The sequence below is a fragment of the Myxocyprinus asiaticus genome, chromosome 47 (assembly GCF_019703515.2).
Source record: "Myxocyprinus asiaticus isolate MX2 ecotype Aquarium Trade chromosome 47, UBuf_Myxa_2, whole genome shotgun sequence".
NCBI lineage: Eukaryota > Metazoa > Chordata > Actinopteri > Cypriniformes > Catostomidae > Myxocyprinus > Myxocyprinus asiaticus.
Window position 1 is genome coordinate 24,873,427 of NC_059390.1, and position 23,646 is coordinate 24,897,072.

Below are 23,646 nucleotides of genomic sequence, written 5' to 3' on the forward strand. Positions count from 1 at the left end.
ACTTCTGACTTCAACTGTATGCATCACTGTGTTTTTATTATTGTGAAGAAAATTGGCAATACGCAGCTTTATTAATGAGAGTGTTTGTTTGTTTTTTTGAGAGTTAAAGATGGATTGAAATGAATAGAAAGGCAAGAGAGGGTAGTCTTCGCCCCATTATACACTGCAACAAAATAAGTTTTTTGATTTGTTTTTGCTTTGGCTTGTTTTCCAATATAAATATCTAAAACTCTTTAAAACAACATAAATATTCTTTAGCAGCTATACTGCAGAAGAAAAAAATTTGTTATCTGAGAATGTTGAATATAATATAAAAAATACAAATATTTTAAAATATCTAAAAATCCTTTAAAAAAGATGCATTCACCTGAGAGGCAGCATATAAGATATTTAGACTTGCTTTTAGAGAAAAGATCTTGAATATAAGGATATTTTGTCTTTACTGCACTCGCAGAAGTATAACCAAGTGAAAAAAAAACTTATATTTAAGATACATTCTCTTAAAGCAAGTCTACTGTAAATATCTTATGTTGCTTCTCAAGTAAATGTATATTGTTTTAAGGATTTTTAGACAATTTTAAATGACACTTAATAAAAACACTTAATAAAAAGTGTTTTTTCCCTTTAATTCAGAGAATGTCATTTAGAGGTATTTTTAAAAGATGATTTTGTCCTCTTAATTGTTAGTAAATGTGTTTAATACAACCTTTTAAGTTGGGGCACAAGCTGAATAATCAGCTAAGAGTTAATGAATAATCGTTGCAATGATCGCCAAATAGAAAAATAGTCATTCTTATAATCGTTAGATTAATCGATTATCAAAATAATAGTTCGTTTCAGCCCTAATTGTCATACTTCTTAGACCTGTTTTCACCTGGCATTAAGATGCGTCTCCGGTTATCCGATCACATGCAATCAAGCGAGACACATCGCTCTTTACACCTGGTCACTTAAATGTATCTACTGTGACCACTTGTGTTCGGATTTCAAGGGGATAGTGTCTGATTTCATGACGACATACATCAATCACTATGTTACTGTGTTACTGCATGATATTAAAGGTGCGCTCAGTCATTTTTTCCCTATTAAAATAGTTTTACTCCTAAAGAAATGAATTGTAATTTTGAAACGTATAAAATCCTGAGCACTCACATGAGATGAAGACTCCAGTCATATCAGTAACCTTATAAAAGCTGTTTTATTCTACATGGTGTACCCTCAAGGGGGCTGCCATTTTAAGAATCATATGACCAGCTGAATACTACTCATTTAATCTCAGTAAGTGTCTTGTTATTGGACACTTTTACTCATGGATTAAATTAATCATGGCTGATTGTGAATAGTGAATTTCTACAATGGCATCTGTAACTGAAAACTATTGATTTTGGATGATGCTGCATCCACACTGCTAGGTGTCACTGTAAGTCCAAGATGACACGAGCAAAAAGTTACTGGGTGCACCTTTAATATACAACAAAGACAGAACAAATAAAGAAAGCTAGAAAAAAGGGTGAGATTCTATTATATTATATATGCCCCTCCCTCTTTTCAACGTCGCCTCGCCTCTTAATGCCGTCCTTCAGCCCGGCTCACAACAGAAGTTGGCTGGAGAGTGGAGAGATGCAACTTTGGGCCTCGTTTGGGGAGCGTATTCTGAGGCACACCTGATGTGAGAGGAGCCTCATCAACGCTGCCATAAAAACACAGAGTGTGCCTCTCCTCAGGAAGCCAGTGTTCCCCGAGTCTTCCAGTCTTCCATTAGACCTCTCTCTCCATCAGAAGATAGTTAATATATCCAAATATCTGAGTTCCATCTGATATATAAAAAAAAACAAAAACAGTCAGCATTAACAGCTTGTTATTTTAACTCACTCTTCTACCAGCCCAAGAGTTAGGCAGATACATTAGGGAATACAGCAGAAGGCAGGAGACGAAGTGATGGTAAAAATGAGCAGAGTTTATTGAATAATCTTATTTGCTTCTTTCTCAATGCTCAGTCTGACTTCGTCTGACTAGCACAAGTTCAATAAATGCTATTATACCAAGCAAAGACAATGGAAAATGTCTGCTTTACAACATCGTTCCGTGACGTTAAGACCTTGAATGGAGACAACTCTTTTTCCTCTAACTTGTGAAGACAATACAGCACACAACATAAGATTAAACATTAGAAGAAATGAGAAATAATAAGTAAAAATGAATAAATAAATGAATAATGAATATATAAATTAATAAATTGAATGAAAGTAAAATAATATAAGAGAAGAACAGAAGAAACAACATAAATGAAGTACAACACAGTTGTATGGTTGCTCTCTTGAAGTAACACAAAAACAGGTTGCCTTTAATAATTAAAATAAGAACATTAGATTGTTCACTGGATTCTACCTTCTTGTGTGCACACACTGGCATCCTCACAGATCAAGGAGTAGAGCGGGGAGGGTACCAACTGAATTAGATGCATGCTGGACCCGCTCCCTCGGAACCCTAGCAAGGGTTAGATTAGTTGCGAGGGAGTACCGCTCACATCGCGGCTGATTGGCATGGATGCCGGGCTGCCTTTCCCCTCACACACTGTGGCCCCAGGGAAGAAAGTCTGCCACAGAAGCCGCCGCCCCTCGCATCCAGGAACCTTAGGAGGGGAGCGCCCATGTACGAGCGAGGGGGTGAGCTGGCCCGGAGAGGTTTCCCTTATTTGCCAACTCTGTCCATAGGGCCTGGTTGAGGAAGTAGCATTCCCATGTAGGCGCTAAAGAGTGTTTGGGTTTGGTTGTGGCGGAACGACCCGCCCTTCCCTCTCATCACCATCATCCTGCCTCTTAGGGCCATCCTTCAGCCAGGCTCACAACGGGAGTGGGCTCAAGAGTGGAGGGACACAACTTTATGAGTCTTGTTTGGACAGCAGATGCTGAGGCACACTTGATGTGAGTGGAGCCTCATCAACGCTGCCATAAAATTGCAGAGTGTGCCTCTCCTCGGGGAGCCGGCTTCTATCTCCTTGTGTGCACAATGGCATCTTTGCAGATTCAGGAGCAGAGCGGGGAGGGTACCACCTGAATTAGATGTGCACCGGACCCACTCGCTCGGAACCCCGGCACAGGTTAAATGAGTGGCCAGGGAGTACTGCTCGCCTCGTGGCCGATGGGCATGGATACCGGCCCGAGGGAAGACAGGTTGCCCTAGAAGCCATCAGTCGTGTCCAGCAACCTTAAGAGGGGAGCGTGTGTGGCCGTCAAACCCCGCTCACGTCCTGGACCATCCCATAAACACTCCCGTTTCCTACATATTATGCAATAGTTAAAGCTAGGGTGTGCATTCTTTTCCAGAAACATTTTTTGTATACTGGTTGAAAGTCTCTTCACATCCTGATAGCAATCAATAATTTAAGTGGTCTAAATGTAAAAAAATATATCTTCTGTGTAAGGGACAGGACTAAAAAATGATCAACCAATCATTGCATTCGGTCGAATGTAATGATAGGATGTCCTTCCTGTCTGTCAATCTATATTTGCATACCGCCGTGCAACTTGTTCACGCAGCCAATCACACTTCATCAGCGCAGGTTCCTTGTCGCTGTGCAGAGCGAGCGCGAGAATGGAAGGTGAACCGCAGCTACCTTATGTTCCTCCTGAACCACCAGTAAAAGGAAACAAGAAAAGAAAGACCGTGTTAGAAACTTCTACAACGAATAAACGTCTGGATCAAGAGTGTGCTAAAAGCAGAATTAACTCTGCTCTGTGTGTGTTCATGTGTGATAGAGGAGGCGTGGCTTTGGAGACACCTCTGAAGCGAGGGCGGGCTCTATGCTTTCAAAGCTAGCTTGCTAACTGCTAGCCTCCCTGGATTACACACCTTAGCTTTAAATACTGTATTTCTTTCACACACAGACCTTTGTAATTCTGGGCTTCATTTTCGTGACCGCGCTAGGCACAGCGCTACATTCAATCTAATTTCTATGAGAGTGCTAATTCTAAGCACAATATTCGTGCCAGCGCAAAGCGCAAGTGGCCGTGGGTGGGAGTGTTTGCATTATCTTTGGGTGTATTGCATGTTAATGAAGTAGTGCAAAGCGCAATTTGTTATTTTCCTGAAAAATACTGTAGGTCATTGCACTTAGACGTCTGAGAAGCACTTCTAATCTTGGCGCAAAGTCTAAATTCAGTTCCTGCATTTGCAGTTTGGGGATTCCACCAGCAGATAATATTTAAGAGCTATCGATTACTGTCAGTAGATCTGTCAGTAGAACAATATGATTTATAACAATAAAAAAAATTATATTTTTTGTATAGTGCCTTTCCAAAGCTCATGGACAGAAATAAAAACACTAAACAAAGAAACATAACAGATATACTATAACGGGGTAAAATGGAATGGAGGCGGCGAGAACCGGCTTGACAGTATAAATAATCATTTAATGACTAACTTAAAGCAAAAGACATATAACACACACACGCATACAGGGGAGCTGCCTGTAGCTCTCTCTCTCCCAAACTGCCGCCTCCAACCACCTTTATCCCTCTTGTGGGCTTGATTAGCCTGATTAGGGGCTGGGTGTGTGTCATCATGGCCCGGCCCCGCCCTCCTTCCACACTCCCCCCTCCTTTGCCCCGCCTGCCAGCAGGTCTTCCCTGCCTTCTTGGACCTGGTAGGGAGACAAGGGGAGGGAAAAACAACAACAACAAAAAAAAAGAGAGGGAAAGGCCAACACGGAGCTACAGCGGGAGAGAGAGAGAAATAAAATATACTCGCCGGTTCTCTGAAACGCCGTAGCCTGGTCCTTGGTCACTCCTCCACCCTCTAGTGGATGACAGCTGCTCCTCCCCGGGTGGATTGGAGGCAGTCCTCCAGCCCCTGGCAGACGGAACGCCCCGCCATATTTTGGTGGATGGTAGGGGTCTCCTCCGCCCCTGGCAGCAGTTCTCCCGCTCCAGGCGGTCGGCATTGAGCCCCTCCCCGCTCGCGGACGGCGGTCTTATCTTTGACCCCGCCATGTTTTAGCGGCCGGTAGGGGTCTCCTCCACCCCTGGAAGCAGCCCAACCGCTGCAGGTGGTCGGGAGCCCCTCCTCCCCTCGCTCCTCAGTCCCCCGGTGGATGGCCGCGGCTGCTCCTTTGGGATGGATGGTAGTGGCGAGGACTCTACTACGGCGCATCCCTCCTCCTTCCCGGGTTTCGGCACCAATGTAACGGGGTTAAAGGGAAAGGAGGAGGTGAGAACCGGCTTGACAATATAAATAATCATTTAATGATTAACTTAAAGCAAAAGACATATAACACACACACGCATACAGGGCAGCTGCCTGTAGCTCTCTTGCTGCTGAACTGCCACCTCTGGCCGCCTTTATCCCTCTCGTGGGCTTGATTAGCCTGATTAGGGGCCGGCCCCGCCCTCCTCCTTGCCACATATACATTACAAAACAATGAGCACTGGGAGAGCAATAAAGCATGTTTCAAATATCTTGTAACACTGCCAAGACAGCAGGTGAGACAGTTCGATAGAGAGCACATACATCGCGGTCCTGAGGCAGGAGGAAACACAAACAACCTCTGTAGTATTTCACCGCTAAACACCACAGCACTGCAACAGTGGCAGACAGAACTGGAGAGACAGCAAATACATAGATAGGCTATTGCGCAAAAGAACGTGAGACACAAATGGTCCATATTTCTAATATTCATCTGCATTACATACAGCCCATTTACACTACCAAATCCCTATGAAAAATAGGCTGTCTTTGTTTATGTCGACATTGCTTGACATTAAATGGAATATGTAATAGGACGCAGATGATGTCATAGCCGTAGAAATACCTCATAATTAAACTGCAATTGACTTAGCCCATTAGCACTTAACATTCGCGAATTCACCAACCTACTTGCGCCTAGACTTAAAATATCAAGGGCTCTATTTTCGTTAGAGGGCTAAGCGCAGTGCTACGTTTTATTCGACTTTCGTGAGAGTGGTAATTCTAAGTGCAATTTACGTGCCAGCGCAAAGCGCAAGTGGCCATTGGTGGGAGTGTTTGCACTATCTGTGGGTGCATTGTAAGTTAATGAAGTGCTGCAAACCGCAATTCGCTATTTTCCTGATAAATACATTATTGCGCTAAGACATTTCAGATTCCACCAGCAGGTGGTAAAAAAGTTAATGTCCAAATTCTGAAAATACAGTGGAACATCAAATTATGTCCCTGACAATTACTGTTGTAGCCATTTTATGAAACAAAACTTAATGAGATTTGTGTTAAACGTTCTACACTGCGTGCAAAAGTATTAGGCAAGTGAGTATTCTGATCTTATCATTATTTCCATGCACATTTTCCAACTCCAAACCATATAAACTTGAATGCTTACTGGATTCAATCAATTTCAGGTGATATGTATTTGTGTAATGAGGGAGGGTGTGGCGAAAGCGACTAACACCTTATATCAAGGTGTGCATAATTATTAGGCAGCTTCATTACCTCAGGTAAAATGCATCAAAAAAGAGATTTAAATGACACTGAAAAGTCAAAAATTGTAAAATGCCTTTCAGGCGGATGCAACACTCTTGAAATAGCTAAACTATTGGGGCGTGACCCCCGGACAATCAAACGTTTTGTTGCGAATAGTCAACTGGGACGCAAAAAACGCATGGAGAAGAAAAGGTGCAAATTAACTGCAAAAGACTTTAACGTGAAGCTACCAGGAACCATTTATCCTCCAGTGCCACCATATTCCAGAACTGCAACCTACCTGGAGTGTCCAGAAGTACAAGGTGTCATGTGCTCAGAGACATGGCCAAGGTCGAGAAGGCTGAAACATGACCACCACTGAATAAGATTCACAAGTTGAAGTGTCAAGATTTGGCAAAGAAATACCTGAAGACAGATTTTTCAAAGGTTTTATGGACAGATGAATGAGAGTGACTCTTGATGGACCAGATGGATGGGCCCGTGGCTGGATCACTAATGGTCACAAGGCACCACTTCGATTCAGGCGCCAGCAAGGTGGAGGAGGGGTACTGGTAGGGGCTGCTATAATTAAGGATGAGGTAGTTGGACCTTTTCGAGTTGAAGATGGACTGAAACTCAACTCCCAAACCTACTGCCAGTTTCTGGAAAGTACCTTCTTCAAGCAGTGGTACAGGAGGAAGTCCTCAGGATTCAAGAAGGCCATGATCTTTTGCAGAACAATGCTCCATCACATGCATCCAAGTACTCCACTGCTTGGCTAGCCAGCAACTCAAATCAAATCAAAGATGCCCAAATAATGAATTGGCCCCCTTCCTCACCTGACTTAAATCCTGTTGAGAACTCGTCGGCCCTTCTCAAACATGAGATTTACAGTGAGGGAAGACAATACACCTCTTTGAACAGCATTTGGGAGGCTGTGGTTGCTGCTTCAGCAAAAGTTGATCGTGAACAGATCAAGAAACTCCATGGATGGAAGGCTCATGGCAATTATTGAAAAGAAGGGTGGCTATATTGGTCACTGAATATTTTTGAAAGGCCAAAAATGTTATTTAATTGTCATTGTGTTCATTATTTATTGCACTTACTCTAAAAAATTGAGAATAATCAATTGAGTTGGGAGAAATTCTTTTGACAGAACAGAAATTATTGACATGTGAATGTGTGTGGTCAGATGTTCAGCTGTTCAAATTGTATTTATTTATCTAATGTCAGAAAGTTGGTGACATTCAGAACAAGCTATTTTTGCTGCTTAGTTTCATTAAAACATTTTTTATTTAATTTTTTGCACTGGGATGGAAGCTTTGAGTTCTGAAAGTTACAGTATTTTTATAGTTTATAAACGCTTACATTTTTAAAAACGGAAATGAGATTTCTCATTACACAACCTCTTTATGGAATGTTTTAAAGAACCATTCTTATTAAAGTCATTCTTTCTCCATTATGATGTTGAAAGCTCTTCTTTTGTTCACTCTCTTTTCTGTTCTGTTTTTTCTTTTCTAACTTTTTCCATTAAGTTCTTCAAAGTCTGTAACTCATGTCCAAGTCCTTAGAAGTAAAAATATAATTACCCTTTAAACTAGCATCCACACCATTTTCTAAGACGGAGCATAAATTCTACAAAACAACAAACAGGTTACTTAGGAATAACCTCAGAATAAAAGAGCTAGGTGAAAGAAACAGGTGGCAAAAAAAGAGTGAAATAGGGATGCGAATTTTGGCAGAAGCTGAAATGTGTGATTTGTGTGCTACTAGCATCACCAAACAGAATGGAACCTTTTCACATTTCCGGGTTTGGAACGTAGAAGTGCAGTAAACTACAGTGGGGTAAACTTCTATAGATTTCAGTGTAATATAAGACAAAGTATAATGATGTACTTCATATGTAAATTAACTTGTTTAAAAACTGAAAAGTTTTTTAATTGTTTGTTTAAAGTAAAGTGTGGAATTTTTTCGATGTTAAAATACTTTCTTATATCCCAGCTTAATATGCTGAGTCAATTAAGTCATTCGTTGGTTGGTCTCCTAATAAGTCTAGCTTGGAGCACAATTTATTATACAGTGTAAATTCTTTATGATATTTATGCAATTCATACCATGGTACTACCTTGTCTTTTTGGACATGTACTGTACCATGGTAGAACCATGGTATTCTTGTAAGCACCTTTGAGTACCATGTAAATACCAGGGTACATGAAATTCAGTACCATGGAACAGTATATATATTAAAATATCATGGCATTGCTAATAGCTTCTAATACCATCACTGTACCATAGTACCACCTGGGTACTTTTTTTGTAATGGATGTTTTGTGACATTATTACTACTTTGTCTCAGGTGAATGCCAACCCCTGGAACTGGGACCCAACATAATGCCTGTTACTGGCACCATACCCACTGATTCAAGAATTCGTATCAATTGTACAAAGGGGTTCCTGAGGAAATCAGGAACATCCAACCTGTTCCGATGCATTAACCAATCTGGTGAAGCAATCTGGCGCAATGAACCTCCTCTTAAGTGCATACGTAAGGGTCTTCTTTATTACAAATAGATAGATTGATTTGTTTAACCCCTTGGCGTGAGTGCCTTAGATCCTCTTTACTGTGGTAAAATTAATGTAATGCACTGCCTCTCTTTGCTTATTGCTTTAATAAATTGTGGCAACAGCAATTTGACACCAATGTTAAATGAATAGTAAATATGTCATTAATGATCAGAATAAACAATAATTCCACCAAGTTAGTTAATTTAGCCTGACGGTAGACTGTTTACAGTTGCCAACAGTGTAGCAACTTGCAGTGCAAATATAGAATTCGCAATAGCCAATCAGAATTTGCTACAGTTTGTTCTGTATTTTTAGTACATAAATTAATACTTAAACTAAATCATCTGCTAAATTGTTTGAATAATTCAGTTTTACAGGTGATGATCAATGATCAATCATCCTTTTCATATTTCTGCCTTGCAGGTGATCCCCGCAGTCCCATAAGTAAGTACCATTTTTCCTAGTCTCAGGTACCATTTGATAGAGAAAATATAGCACGCAATGTTAAATCCCTTTCATATTACTCGCATTAGGGTTTCAATGCACCTCTCAACATGTTTTAACTGTTTTCTGCTGCAATTACGTAAAAAAAAAAAAAAAAAAAAAAAAAAAAAGTTTAACAAAACATTTAGAAAAACTTGGAATTACTAGCAGGATAACAGATATGAATTTATAGTCAAGGTTGTGCACCATTCAGAATAGAATTGATAATGTACATTTCATTTATGTGTGTTTGAATTGAGTAAGCAAAGAGGATATAGAATTGGAATTTAAATTTGAATAAAAGAACATTTAAAATCTAATGAAATTCAAAGAAGTGCATATAATCGTTGTAAGTTTAGTTTTGATTTAATTTCAGTTTGGGTTATTTCAAGAAACACTGACGAAATGTTATGAGCAGTGTTTGCATGTCACCTATAGAAACTGGCATACATTTTTTTCACAGTAAAATGTAAGAAATTATGCAAGTACTGTAATTTGTTTTATAAATGAATTAATTTTAATTTTACTGACCCCAAAATGCTCTAATTTACTGTGTAATAATATTACACACTCAATAGATTTTTTATTTATTTATTTATTTTTATACATTTTTTTTATAAAGTTACCTTAAAACAATGTGGTGGCTGTGTTAATTGTATCGACAGTATTGATCTTTGTTTAGAGATGTATGTCTAATCCAGTGGCGTAGTCAATGGTGGGCCGACCCAGAATATTAGAGATTATTCTTTGACTTCAAATATATATTTATAAGATAGTTGAAAGTAGGGGTGGGCGATATACCAGTAGACGTGATAAACCTGTAGAAATTTGGCAACTGGTATACATTTTGGATTATCGTCTGTATCACGGTTGCGCCAAGTGCAAGAAATGTGCACCTCATTCTATTCACGTAACACGTATGCGGTACACATTCTGTCTCAGAAATGGAGGAGGAAGACGGAGCGTCTTTATGTGAGACTGAGAGAATTGAAGAAACAGGTTTTCAGGTACTGACCATTATTCAAAACAATTTCAATGACATTAATTTTGCGTTCTGATTATGCTTCTCATCAGACACACACAGCTGTGTTTCACGTGATTTTCACATGCGCTATCTCTGAAGCATGAAAGTGCATGCAAATCCAGCAGGTTTCAGATTGGGATCCACAGACACTTGCACTACTCAACCCGGTTTCTCTCTATCATGGCACAAACTTCAAAACTTGCATGACTCATTTGAATTCTGCTGAGTTTTGAGTTTTTTTATACCTTAAAGCGCTATGGAGGAAGTCAAACATGTCAAACGGTGAGACAGCCTGACATTCTAACCAACACTGATGAGGAAAACAGCTAAAGCAATGTGTCATGTGCCAACAATTATGTGTCATCTGCAGATTTTTAAACTATACATCATCACCCTTAATAAAATTCAGTTTGAATTTTCTCGCTTTGCTTTCAGATATTCAAATATTGTCTACAGAGATGACTTAAACCATTAAGAGCCTAATGAAGTGTTTTATAATAATAATACTGGTCAACAACATCAGAATGAAGTGTTAAATTTAACATTGTGATAAGGTTGATTACCACTTTTTGAATACCACCAATTGTTTTGTTTTGTTTTTTTACTGTTTGTCAAGTTCCAAATAAAGAGAAAACTATAAAAGAGGAAGTAGTTGTCATTTAAAGTATTTAATTCAATGACTGGATTATTCAAAAAAAGGCATTACAATATGGTTAGTAAAAAAATATGGTAACCAATTTTAATTGATTTTTTAATTTTTATATTATGTGATACAGTATATTGTGATATATATCATTATCGTGACATAAAATTAGTGATATCTTGATATAAGATTAAAAGTTATATAGTTAAAATTTTTTAAAAATGCATAAATTCTGTCTGAATGTGCCACTTCTCTGTTGTTAATGAAAATATGGTTAAAAAAATAAAATTAAATATGGCCGAAAGCTTGGCCCATCTATTTTTATTGAGTCCCAACCAAAAGTAATTTCCTGGCTATGCCCTTGGTCTAATCAAATTAGAAAAAAGAAAAAAAACAATTATTTTACCAATCCGGGAATAAACAGGCATAATAAGTCAAAATCGTAGTAATTTTTTGTGTTTTGTCCCAAAAAGTATTTGTGCGTTAGACTAATGCAATTCCTCTGTTTTGTGACTGTATTGAATTTCTCTAAATCGTAAGTAAGCAAATTCCACTTTTTGTCATTCTTTTTCCAATTCCAGCTCTACATCTTGTGGGTTGTGGCCAATTCAATTAAAATTTCAACTCATGAATTGAAAGAAAGCCAGTTCTTCAATTCTGAATTTTTTTAAACCGTGATAACATTACTGCTAGTACTTCATCAGAAACAAGGACAAAATACTTGGCTTTAAGCCCTTGTGTTTGAACTCGGACTACTATTGAACTTTAAAGCTGTATCGCACATTTTCATCGGGCCATGTCTCCATAGCTGAAATGGTCCCACACAGCACTCTTTTTAGCTGTAAAAACGGATCTGATTTCATCACTAACAAAATGACAGTGCGTCCTAAGTCAGTCCTAAAGATCAGATTTCAAAAGCAAATATGATTTATGTGCAATGTGATCTGAGCCTATGATATTAGCATTTTGGCTAAAATGTTGATTATTATTTTTTTTTGCGAAAACAGTGACAACAACGCCTGATCAACATTTCATGACACTCACCTCCGAAAAAACTTTCACTCCGACAATTCCTGACAGCACCAATTCCTGGCAAAGTTGGCCAACAACAGGTATGCATGTCTTTTTATGCGTGTATGTATTGGTTTTGTTTGGGCAGGCCCACACTTACTTGAATTACACATTCCAGCAACAAGGAGTATAACCTTTACACCAACGAGTGAAGTTGCCACAACCAAAACAAGGACAACTACCAACCAGCCAATTTTGAAGATCACAATAACAGCCAATGAGATTGCCTCTTCAACATCCAGTGCCTTCACAACCAGAGAATACAGAACAACAGGGTCATCACTCCTTGACCAGTCAAGCACTTTCACCACAACAACAGGTGAAGCCACTAACTGCGATTGGCTCAGGTGCATGGGGATCACTTTAATATTCATTCAGCTAAAGCTACATTTAAACCTGTTTTGATCAATTCAACAGTATTCTAACCCTGATGCTGCATTCCATTCAAAAAATACTCTGTTCCAGAGTTAGTGATCTGCCTCGCTGCCTACTGCCTACACGGCAGCTGCCTTCTAAAGGTGCAAAACAAATAGTGCTCTGCATGCAAGACACCTTAAACTGCCTATGGTGCATTTAAATGCCTCAATAGGCAGCTCGCTTGATTTGTGAACAGAGCAAAATTCAAATGTGGGATATAACTTGATAGCAGACATCTGACTGTATAGTATAGATGCTCAGAAAATGTCATGTGAATAAAGAAACAAAATGACAATGCTAGAATTAATTTGCAGGACTACAGTTATCAACAGAAAGATCATTTACAGTATTTTAATGTTATACTTGCCTGTTGCTGCAGACCAGGGCTGTCGATTTTTGATGTGATTTAGTGCGGTTAATTATATAAAAAAATAATGCGTTAAAAAATGAAGAATTATTTCTGCATAAATTCCCTAATTACGAATTTTACCATCGGAGCAATTCAAGCTTGAAGTACCACCTTCATGTTTTTGCAAGCAGCAGTCAGTATGAGGCAGTCAGCACAACTCCAGCTGTACAGGCACACTTACTAAGAACAGGCAGCAAAAAGTGCAGGACGTGAAATTTCATTTTAATTATACAGTATAAATTGTATTATCTTTAATGGGGGGAGGTTTCTCTGCCAATATTGATGTTTGTGATTAATTGCAATAAATTCAATTAATTAATATGGTCATTATGAAATTAAAGTCTCAGGATCACGTGAGAATAGCCCGGACCGAACTCCAGGCACGTTTCGCTGACAGAGAACGCTTGCAGGTCACCTACCCTCTTGATGGAAGTGAGCGCAGTCAGGAGGGCAGTCTTCAAGGAGAGTGCCTTAAGCCCGGCTGACTGCAAAACTCAAAGGGGGCTCTCTGTAGACCCTGAAAAACTACAGAGGTCCGATGAGGGAACAAGGCGTGGCCTGGAGGTATTCAGCCTCCTGGCGCCTCTTAGGAACCTGATGATCAGATCATGCTTCCCTAAGGACTTACCGCCGACTGCGTCATGGTGTGCTGCTATGGCAGCAACGTACACCTTCAAGGTGGAAGGGGACAGCCTCCCTTCCAACCTCTCTTGCAGGAAGGAAAGCACTGATCTGACTGCGCACCTCTGGGGGTCTTCCTGATGGGAAGAACACCACTTAGCGAACAGACACCACTTAAAGGCATACAGGCGCCTCGTAGAGGGAGCCCTAGCCTGAGTGAACATGTCTACCACCGCAGGTGGGAGACAGCTTAGGTCTTCCGCGTCCCGTCCAGGGGCCAGACATGGAGATTCCAGAGGTCTGGGCGCGGGTGCCGGATGGTGCCCCTTCCCTGAGAAAGAAGGGCCTTCCTCAGGGGAATTTGCCCGGGGGGAGCTGTCACGAGGAGCGTGAGGTCCGAGCACCACGTCTGGGCGGGCCAGTAGGGTGCTTACCAGGACGACCTTCTCCTTGTCCTCCCTGACCTTGCACAGGGTCTGTGCGAGCAGGCTCACTGGGGAAAACGCATATTTGCGAATGCCAGGGGACCAGCTGTGTGCCAGCGCGTCTATGCCGAGGAAGGCCTCGGTGAGGGCGTACCAGAGCGGGCAGTGGGAGGATTCTTGGGAGGCGAACAGGTGCACCTGTGCCTGACTGAATCGACTCCAAATCAGCTGGACCACCTGAAGGTGGAGTCTCCACTCTCCCTTGAGGGTAACCTGTTGTTACGGCGCGTCCGCCGGAGTGTTGAGGTTGCCTGGGATGTGAGTGGCTTGCAGCGACTTGGTGCTGCTAACTCTGTTGGAGGAGACGGCGGGTGAGTTATGACATACAGCGCAAGCGCAGACCGCCTTGGCGGTTGACATATGCTACCGCTGCCGTGCTGTCTGTCCGAACTAGCACGTGCTTGCCCTGGATCAACGGCCGGAACCTCCGCAGGGCGAGCAGAATTGCCAGTAACTCGAGGCAGTTGATGTGCCAACGCAGCCGCGGACCCGTCTAGAGGCCGGCGGCTGCGTGCCCGTTGCCAACAGCGCCCCAGCCCATTTTGGAGGCGTCTGTCGTGACCACGACGCGCCTGGAGACCAGTTCTAGTGGAACACCTGCTCGTGGAAACGAGAGGTCGGTCCAAGGGCTGAAAAGACGGTGACAGACCGACGTAATGGCCACGCGGTGTGTCCCGTGGCGCCATGCCCGTCTCGGGACTCGAGTCTGGAGCCAGTGCTGAAGCGGCCTCATATGCGTCAACCCGAGCGGGGTGGCCACCGCCGAGGACGCCATATGCCCCAGGAGCCTCTGAAAATGTTTCAGTGGAACCGCTGTTTTCTGTTTGAACGCCTTCAACAGGCCAGCACCGACTGGGCGCGCTCGTTCGTAAGGTGCGCCGTCAAGGAGACTGAGTCCAACTCCAAACAGAGAAAAGAGATGCTCTGAACCGGGAGGAGCTTGCTCTTTTCCCAGCTGACCCGAAGCCCTAGTCAGCTGAGGTGTGAGAGCACCAGGTCCCTGTGTGCGCATAACCCGTCTCGAGAGTGAGCTAGGATTAGCCAGTCGTCGAGATAGTTGAGAATGCGAATGCCCACCTCCCTTAACGGGGCAAGGGCAGCCTCTGCGATCTTCATAAAGATGCGAGGAGACAGGGACAGGCCGAAAGGGAGGACTTGTACCGATACGCCTGACCCTCGAACGCAAACTGCAGGAAGGGTCTGTGTCGAGGAAGGATCGAGATGTGAAAGTATGCATCCTTCGGGTCTACCGCCGCAAACCAATCTTGATGCCGGACACTCGCTAGAATGCATCTTTGCGTCAGCATCTTGAACGGGAGTCTGTGTAAGGCCCGGTTCAGTACTCACAGGTCCAAGATTGGCCGCAACCCACCGCCTTTTTTCGGTACTGTACCGGCGGGTGGGGCCTCGCGGCGGGGCGGAGCTTGAGGTGCCACACCACATCGTGGCCGTGCTGAGTCCGAGGACATCGAAGCACTTACCTGGCTCCTTGTGACCACCCCCGGAACAGCCTGGGACGGGGGAGGAAGAGGCCTGTCCTCATGACCCGTGGAGACTGTCACATCGGGGGTGGATTTGTGCCACAGCTGGGCACTAAGGGCGGGAGACCGCCGCTGGAGCGCCAACCTGCCAAATGGAGTGGTGGACGGTGGTCGTGATGCCAGCCGTACACACCGAATATGTGACCCAGGGAACAAGGAAACCACTCTTGCGGAGCTCTTGAGTACTGCCGCCACTTGGGCATGCAGCGCAATTAAATGCAAAAGGTAACAAAAAGAAGATCTGCTTACCAGCTCCAGAGCAGCGGGTTTCGTTGTCCCTGGGTCGCCCGTCTCAGGGGCGCTTCGAAGACCTCCGTGGGTTCTTCGGTGCCGGCTGTGAGACGGGTGGCGTCGGCTTCCTGCGGTGGGCTCCACGCCAGGGCCGGGCCGGAGGGGCGGGCTGCGGCGGAGCCGGTGCAGTCACCGCAGGGGGATGCCCTCGGCGATGAGTAGATGGGGTGCGGGATCTTGAGCCACGCCAGGGCAGGACAAGCCGGCTAGCATCCATCTACTGCTCTACCATCGAGAACTGCTGGGCAAAGTCCTCGACGGTGTCGCCGAATAGGCCCACCTGGGAAATGGGGGCAGCAAGAAATCGTGTCCTGTCGGCCTCACCCATCTCGACCAGGTTGAGCCAAAGGTGGCACTCCTGGACCACTAGTGTGGCCATCGTCTGCCCGAGAGACCGCACCGTGACCTCCGTCACTCGGAGAGCGAGGTCGGTCGCCGAGCGCAGTTCCTGCATCAATCCCGGGGCGGAACTACCCTCGTGCAGTTCCTTTAGCTCCTTGGTGGACTTGCAGGAGAGCCATGGCGTGCAGGGCGGAGGCGGCTTGTCCAGCAGCGCCGTAGGCTTTGACCGTCAGAGACGACGTAAACCTACAGGCCTTGGACGGGGGCTTTGGGCACCCGCGCCAGGTGGCGGCGCTCTGCGGGCATAGGTGCATCGCGAGCGCCTTTATCCACTGGGGGATTGCCGAATAACCCTTGGCCGCCCCACCATCGAGGGTAGTGAGAGCGGGGAAGCTGAAAAGATCGGGACCGGGCAGTAAAAGGTGCCTCCCGTGACCTTGTCAGCTCTTCATGCACTTCCGGGAAGAAAGGAACGGGGCGGGGCGTGGCTTTGAGCGGCGCCGCGAGCCCAGGAACCAATCACAGAGCCGCGAGGGTTCAGGGAAGAGCGGTGAAATCCACTCTAACCGACGCTCGCGGCTGTCCGGGAAAGCATGTCGTCATCTCCGCGTCAGCCTGTGACTGGGCGATCGACCCCGAAGAGAGGAGCCCAGCTGAGGCTTCCGACTGGACGAGCCCGCTCTCCGATGCTGCGCTCGAGAGCTCATCACTTTCGCGGGCTCCGAATAAGAGGTCGAACTCGCCGTTAGACGAGCCGGCGGACTCACCCGGAAGCCCGATCGGGGCAGACGAGCGTGCTGGGGAATGGGAGGTCCGCGGGGGGATACCCGGCGGAGGCGGTCCCATTGGGGTCCCCAAATCGCCCCCAGTGCTGCCGCGCTGGCCTCAAACCCGTGGGTAAAAGGACCCGAGGCGGGAGCCTCTGGGGTGGCTCGCTTCCTTACGAAGGCGAGCCGCGACCGCAACGTTGCCATGGACACATTCTCGCAATGAGAATGTGACCATCCACGAACGCTGTCTCCGCGTGAGCAGTGCCCAGACACGAAAGACAGTGATCGTGACCGTTAGAAGGCGAGAGATAACGAGCACAACCAGGAATAACACACAATCGGAAAAGCATCTTTAAAAAGACGCGTCTTTAATAAGACGTTCCGTGTGTGCGCTCTTTTAGAGAAATATATACTCTTTTAGAGGGGAAAAATGCTCTTTCAGAAAATATACTCTCTAGTTTTTCTGCCGAAGCGCCCAGGGGCATTCTCTGCAGTGCACCAGTGCAGAGGAGGGAGAAGCCACTGAAATGCGCCGTCAGATCCAGCAGGTGAATGAACAGTAGTATTCAGCTCAATGAGCATGACCGTTCGGCTCTGAAGAGAAAATCTGAATGAGTGGTTGCATACCAGCTCCTTTTATACCCGTATGTTCGGGGGAGTGGCATGCAAATACCACTCGCCAATTTTCATTGGCCTTTTATCAAAGACCAGAGGTGTCTCGGGCTCCCAAGAGTGACCCCCCTCAGTGTCACTACATCGACACCAACATCGAGTGAGTGACAGATAGGGAATGTTGTCTTTCCAAATTGAATGGAACGCAGCATAAGCAAACTTAACAAAGGAGCAATGGTCGGATCCAGCCAGATTTGCAAACCAGGTCATTTGGTTGACAACACTGCAGATTCCTCTTAACAGTTAATATTAAGGCCAAAAACATGCTTTAGGCAAGTACGCAAACATAGACAGGAATGCTTGGCCAGCACAATGCGAGCATGTGGGTGTGTTACACTTAACCTGTGTTCTTGTATTACTTTTGTAGTAACAAACCTCAGTACTCAAATTAGCTTCAGATGTTTGTCCCATTAAACCAGAGATTCAGGTAGCTACCCATGAACATTTTGACAGTTTAACATTAAAGGGATACTTCACCCGAAAACAAAAATTCTCCCATCGTTTACTCACCCTCATACCATCCCAGATGTGTATGACTTTCTTTCTTCAGCAGAACACAAACAAAGATTTTTAGAAGAATATTTCAGCTCTGTAGGTCCATACAATGCAAGTGAATAGTGATCAGACCTTTGTAGCTCCAAAAATCACATAAAGAAATGATGCTGATGGAAATTAAATGTTTTATGTTTTAATGAAATAAAATGTCAGACTTCTTTATCGTGCTAAGGTTAATTTCATGGATATAATTTTATGTATCCTAAATACACAATATGGAACAATATTTTCACTCTTTTTCAAGTACAACTTGATTGGAAATTATATCGACTTAGTTAACAAGAACTCTAATATAATTTTAAAAAATAATAAACTTATTAGGGGCATAATTGCTTGGTTTGGTGGAAATGACACCACAACTGTGGGACAGTTGTAATTTTTTAAAAATGGATAGAAATCATTTTCACACAATAAATATTGAAAATGGTTCATGTCTAATTTTCTCTTTGTTTAAATTAGCATAGTTGTAAAAATGTCAACATTTGAATTTGTATAATGCATTTTTATAGTAAATATTAAAGGTCTTGAGTATGGGACAAGGTTAAAACAGACAAATCTATACATTTTAAAAGTATCAAAAATAAATGGTGAAGGCCTGTTAAAAAGTTTACAAGTCAGTTGTAATGTGGCCTTCATATAACATAAAGAAAAAGGTTGAAATCTGTTTGTGGACATGGAGTTGTAGAAACACTCACTTGTGTTATGAATTGCACATTTTGGAGTGCAGTGACAAGTAAAAATTGAGCTTGCGTACTTGCAAAGTGTATGTTTCGGGCCTAAATCAGTACTAATACTACACACATTCAAATTCTCTGGCATTGTCTTTTACACCATTTATCAAATCCATAGTGTCAGCTTGCTATTTCCTCTGGCTTTTTAAATTTTTTGTGAAAGAGTCATAAAAAGAAATTGCAGTGAGGTGAAGGGTGATCCGTGTACAAGAGAGTTGCTTGCCATTGTGTTGCAATATTACTGACAAAGCTTTTATGTTGCACATAATACTAAACATCTCTGACCATCAAACAGCTGTCCTCATTCTGTCAGCACTCACTCTTCCTAACCCCTCATCCTCTCTCTAACTCTGTCGCTTTCTCTTTTTTAATAGGAGTCAGCATATCAGTGAATACCTCAACTCTTTCTACAGGTATGTCTGGATGTAACGAGTCCTTGTTTACACCCTGATTATGTAATCATATTCTCACCCTCATGTCTCTCCAAACCTGTTTGAATTTTTTTCTTCTGTGAAACACAAGCATGGCAGAAAATGCCCTGACTCACTTTTACAATCTCATTAATTTAGGAAACGGTACAGCACTTGTGTCCTCTGCCAGTTACAAATGTAAGTGCTGTTTATAACATCAGCAGTTTATTTCTTCTTTGTCTTGTATTTTTATCACTAATATTTTTCCACTCTCTGATCATCACTGTATCACCTTTAACTGATTCTTTTTCTTTCTTTGTTTCTTTTTAATCAACATTTAGCAACAGTAGGTAGCGTTACAGGGATAATTCTCTTCTGCCTGCTAGGAGCAGTATTTCTTCTCTGCTGGAGGTATGTTTTATGACATCTGTTGATGATTTCAGATAGAGAATTTGTTTTTTATGGCATGAGCTATTTCATTGCAACTTCACTGCAATATAAATAAATACAAATAATAATAGTAATAATTTTCTTACTCAGTAAATTGTCTTGTTTTCCATTAAAAAATATTTAAACATCAACATGATAGTAATTTTTTTTTTTTTTTTTTTTTTTTTTTGTGAGAAATTTATCAAAACTTAGTGAGGTTTTTGCTGAAAACAAGATAAAAACAATGCTACAGGGATAAGAAAAATACATTTTCCTCTTCAGCTCTGCTGTATGGTTTGGTTGCCGCCTGACATTTTTCACCCTGATTTAAAAGCACAGCTAACACACGCACACACACACATACAGTACAGTGGGCTAATTGTCTAATTTTACAGAGCTGTAATGTAGCTGAGCACTCACCATGTGCTCATCTATAGGCATTCAGTCTATTTTGTGATCCAGCGCATTTGGACATTTGGGACTTAAGGCATCTATGGCAATAATAGGAAAACATGATACAGACAGTTTGTCGGCACAGCCATTGACCAGGAAAATAAAAAATGGCACTCCATGTCAAAAAGGTTGCCGACCCCTGTGATAGAGCATCACCGTGGTGGATGCACAATGTACAGTAGATGGCGGTATGTGCTTATTACACCAACCAGCCATTAAACCCAAAGAAGAAGAAGATGTGATCCAAGGCACCTTCCCCACTGTTTCATAGAATATCTTGGGCTCTGTGTGGACTAGAAGTAAGCTTATATAGGCATCAGTGGAAAGCCGAGATCAACAACTTTGCAATGATTTTTTTTTCTGATGATTTGTTTATCATGATTTTTTCTGCTGGACCACATATTTTGTTTTTGAATCTGAGACATTTGGATTATTTACTCAAGCAAGCTCACAAACAAGTAGAAAATTGCCTATTTTGAAGTAAATAGCCTAAGGAAAGAGCTGATATAGAGTTTGTGGCTACTTGGGACTTACATAAGCCGTGGTTGTAGTAGACATGAGACGTTTGTCTTTGTTGTCTTACAGAGATCATATTTTACTTTGTGATTCTTTTGATAATCATTTGAATTAAATAATCTGCATGGTCACATACCTGAGAACAAGAACGTCTTTAGATGACTTGTCTATTTTAGTGCTGTTTCAAAAACGTAATATTCATATTTCTACATACGTAATATGAATACGTAATATTCATTACAACAGGGTGGCGCTCATTTGCGACACAAAGGTTTTCAGGACTTATTCTGTTATTTTATGTAACAAATTCAAAAGTGATGGACTTCTGTGAAAAGTTCAGATTCTAAGTGGTACCACATATGACTATTATTATAACCAAGGACTTTTACATTTTAAGTAGTAAATTACTTACATGAAAATATATTACACACTCTTGGCCCTGCCCTCAGAGAGTTTAAGGGGTTAATAAAGAATAAATAGATTTTTTCTTAACCCAATTGCTTTTTTTTTTTTTTCTTGTTTTAAACATAAACCTTTGAAAATTGAGTTGTGTCTGTCGTGTCTGTTCTCCTGTCCAAGTTCATATGCACAGACAACTAAAAGTAAGCCATTTGTAGGCTGATTTCCTCAAAAACTGTAAGTACTGTGTCTCTCTGGCGCTATATAAATTGCTCTGTTTGTTTGCGCAGCCCATCCAGCCCAACACAACCCTGACTCAACCAACAGGCTAAGTTGTGGGCGGGACTGTCCATTGGTTTGATCAAAGTCAGACGAAGAGGGTATTCGAGAAAACAGTTTAAACACAATGTTTATTGTTTATTTTATGTTTTATTTTGCTTGGTGGCACAGAAAATACATTTCAGCTTGAATATTTTTCAGCTAGTCATTTTATGTTATTTTGCTTCTCAAGTAGTTGCATCTTTTTTTAAGTACGTATAGATAATTTCATTGGGAAACAAGACAAAAACACTGAGTAAGATTTTGTTTTGCAGTGTTCTTAATTGTTTTCTCCCTCCAACCCACAGATTAAGACATCGAGAAAAAAACAATATTAAAGGGATTCAGCTAAACCAAACCAACCAGATTACCTGTTCATCCTACTTGCCTGTACCAGTCTCAGTCATTGAACGCTGTCCAACTGAAGAAAACATAGCCGATGCTGTTAACCTGTGACGTGCACAGAACGGGGGCAGCAGGGGCGCAATTAAATTAAAATAGTTAAAACAAAATTAAAATCTCATCATAATCTCACAAAAACAGTAATTATGTGTTATGAGATTTCTTTGTAAATTGCAGGCGTATTAAAGAAAAATAAGCAGACGTGCCTTTAAGAGCGTGCAAATTGAGGGCAGATTCCAATCGCAAGTGATCCTCCCTATGCCCTTTAAGTGGGTACTCTGAAGGAAACATAGCATTACTGTATAAATGTACCCTTCGCTAACAGTCTTGTGGAAGGGCCCTCCGAGAAAAGATTCATTTTCTCACTTTCGTTTTGAACGAGCTTTCGAGTGGCATCCCCTCCCACAGGAGTGCCCTTCAAGGAAGCAAAAAAATGCAGTTTTGAATTCACCCCGGAACGTTGAAGTGCAACCCCATTTCTGACATCGCGAACCTGCAGTGCAGACAGATTTATTCATTATAATGAGATTATAAACGGTCGCGTTGATTTCAGTGATAGACATTCAATTAGTCTTTTATAGAATACTGACATAAACTGAAGGAGCTGTCAGGTTCAGCCAAAGCCAGTTTGGATTTGTTGAAACTAATAAGTCATTAGACTTATCACTTTCAGAAAAATACCATTAGGCTACCACAGTACTGCAACTCCCTATACGCATATTACGCAGTGTACGTAAGGCACCAACTCCCTAGGAGGGCACCAGAAACTCCACCGGCTGCCCTTCCTTGCATGTCATATGTTATTCAAGGACCCTGAAGCAGTCGATCGCCTTGCGCTCGCATTGCGCCTTCGCACTGTGCACCACGTTACCAGGGTAAAGCCATAGTACTGAATGATTGTTCATGTTCCTATTCCATGATAGTCATTTTACTCCAAGTAAAAAATACCATGGTTTCACTATGACACATTTCATAATCATTGGGATATCAGACCATGTCTGAAAATAAACAAATAAACAAGTGTAATACCATGGTGCTTTTTGTGAGAAATATAACAGAATAGGCTAATATTTGTGATAAAGGAAATATTATGTACAGTATATACAAGAAAACTGTTAAATACTCAAAAAGCAAGAAATAAGTTAAGTATTTATAATTACTAATTCAAAAAAAAAAAAACTGTGCCCTTTTTTATCCTTCCACCCCCATCCCTGCTAAGGTCTGTGCACGTCACTGCTGCTAACAAATCCACAACAGACTCCGCCCATGACACAAATAATACACAAAAAGGCTCCGCCCATGGGGCTGACACATTTAACTAGCTACTCCTACAAACTGACTCCTGTTGTGATTTATGCCCAACATCACATCACCCCATAAAATAAACCTTAACTGCACCTCATCAGTCAGTGTACCTCATCTCATTCCTTACTCTTTGAACATAAATAAAAATTTTATATTGTTTTTAAATGCTTTTTATGTGTATACTTATTTCCTGCCTGACATCTCATGTAGAAAAAAGTCACACGGGCTTGGAACATGTTGAATTAATTTAGAAGAACTATTTCTTTGATGGTGTAATTCAAAGCCACTAGCAGCACGAAACAGAATTGTGATCTATTTGAGTGGCCCAACTGGTCAGGAAAAAATACGCGTGGTTGTCTTTC

At 42.2% G+C, this 23,646-nt stretch overlaps 1 protein-coding gene across 3 annotated transcripts in view; it reads left to right on the forward strand.

The window, feature by feature from the left end:
• LOC127436848 (uncharacterized) overlaps positions 1 to 23,443 on the forward strand; it is a 35,974-nt gene extending 12,531 nt beyond the window's left edge. Inside the window, exons 2-9 of one of the 3 annotated variants that reach the window (XR_007896465.1) lie at positions 8,789 to 8,977; positions 9,421 to 9,441; positions 12,155 to 12,259; positions 12,337 to 12,565; positions 19,427 to 19,465; positions 19,622 to 19,660; positions 19,804 to 19,873; positions 21,886 to 22,034. Coding sequence is in view for 2 of the 3 variants with exons in the window: in XM_051691294.1 (XP_051547254.1) it covers positions 8,789 to 8,977; positions 9,421 to 9,441; positions 12,155 to 12,259; positions 12,337 to 12,537; positions 19,427 to 19,465; positions 19,622 to 19,660; positions 19,804 to 19,873; positions 21,886 to 22,033 (812 nt within the window). In the remaining variant the exon portion in view is untranslated. Of the gene's footprint in view, positions 1 to 8,788; positions 8,978 to 9,420; positions 9,442 to 12,154; positions 12,260 to 12,336; positions 12,566 to 19,426; positions 19,466 to 19,621; positions 19,661 to 19,803; positions 19,874 to 21,885 lie in introns of all 3 variants that reach the window. The other 2 variants (XM_051691294.1, XM_051691295.1) reach the window with 2 other exon arrangements.
• The last annotated feature ends 203 nt before the right edge of the window (positions 23,444 to 23,646 follow it).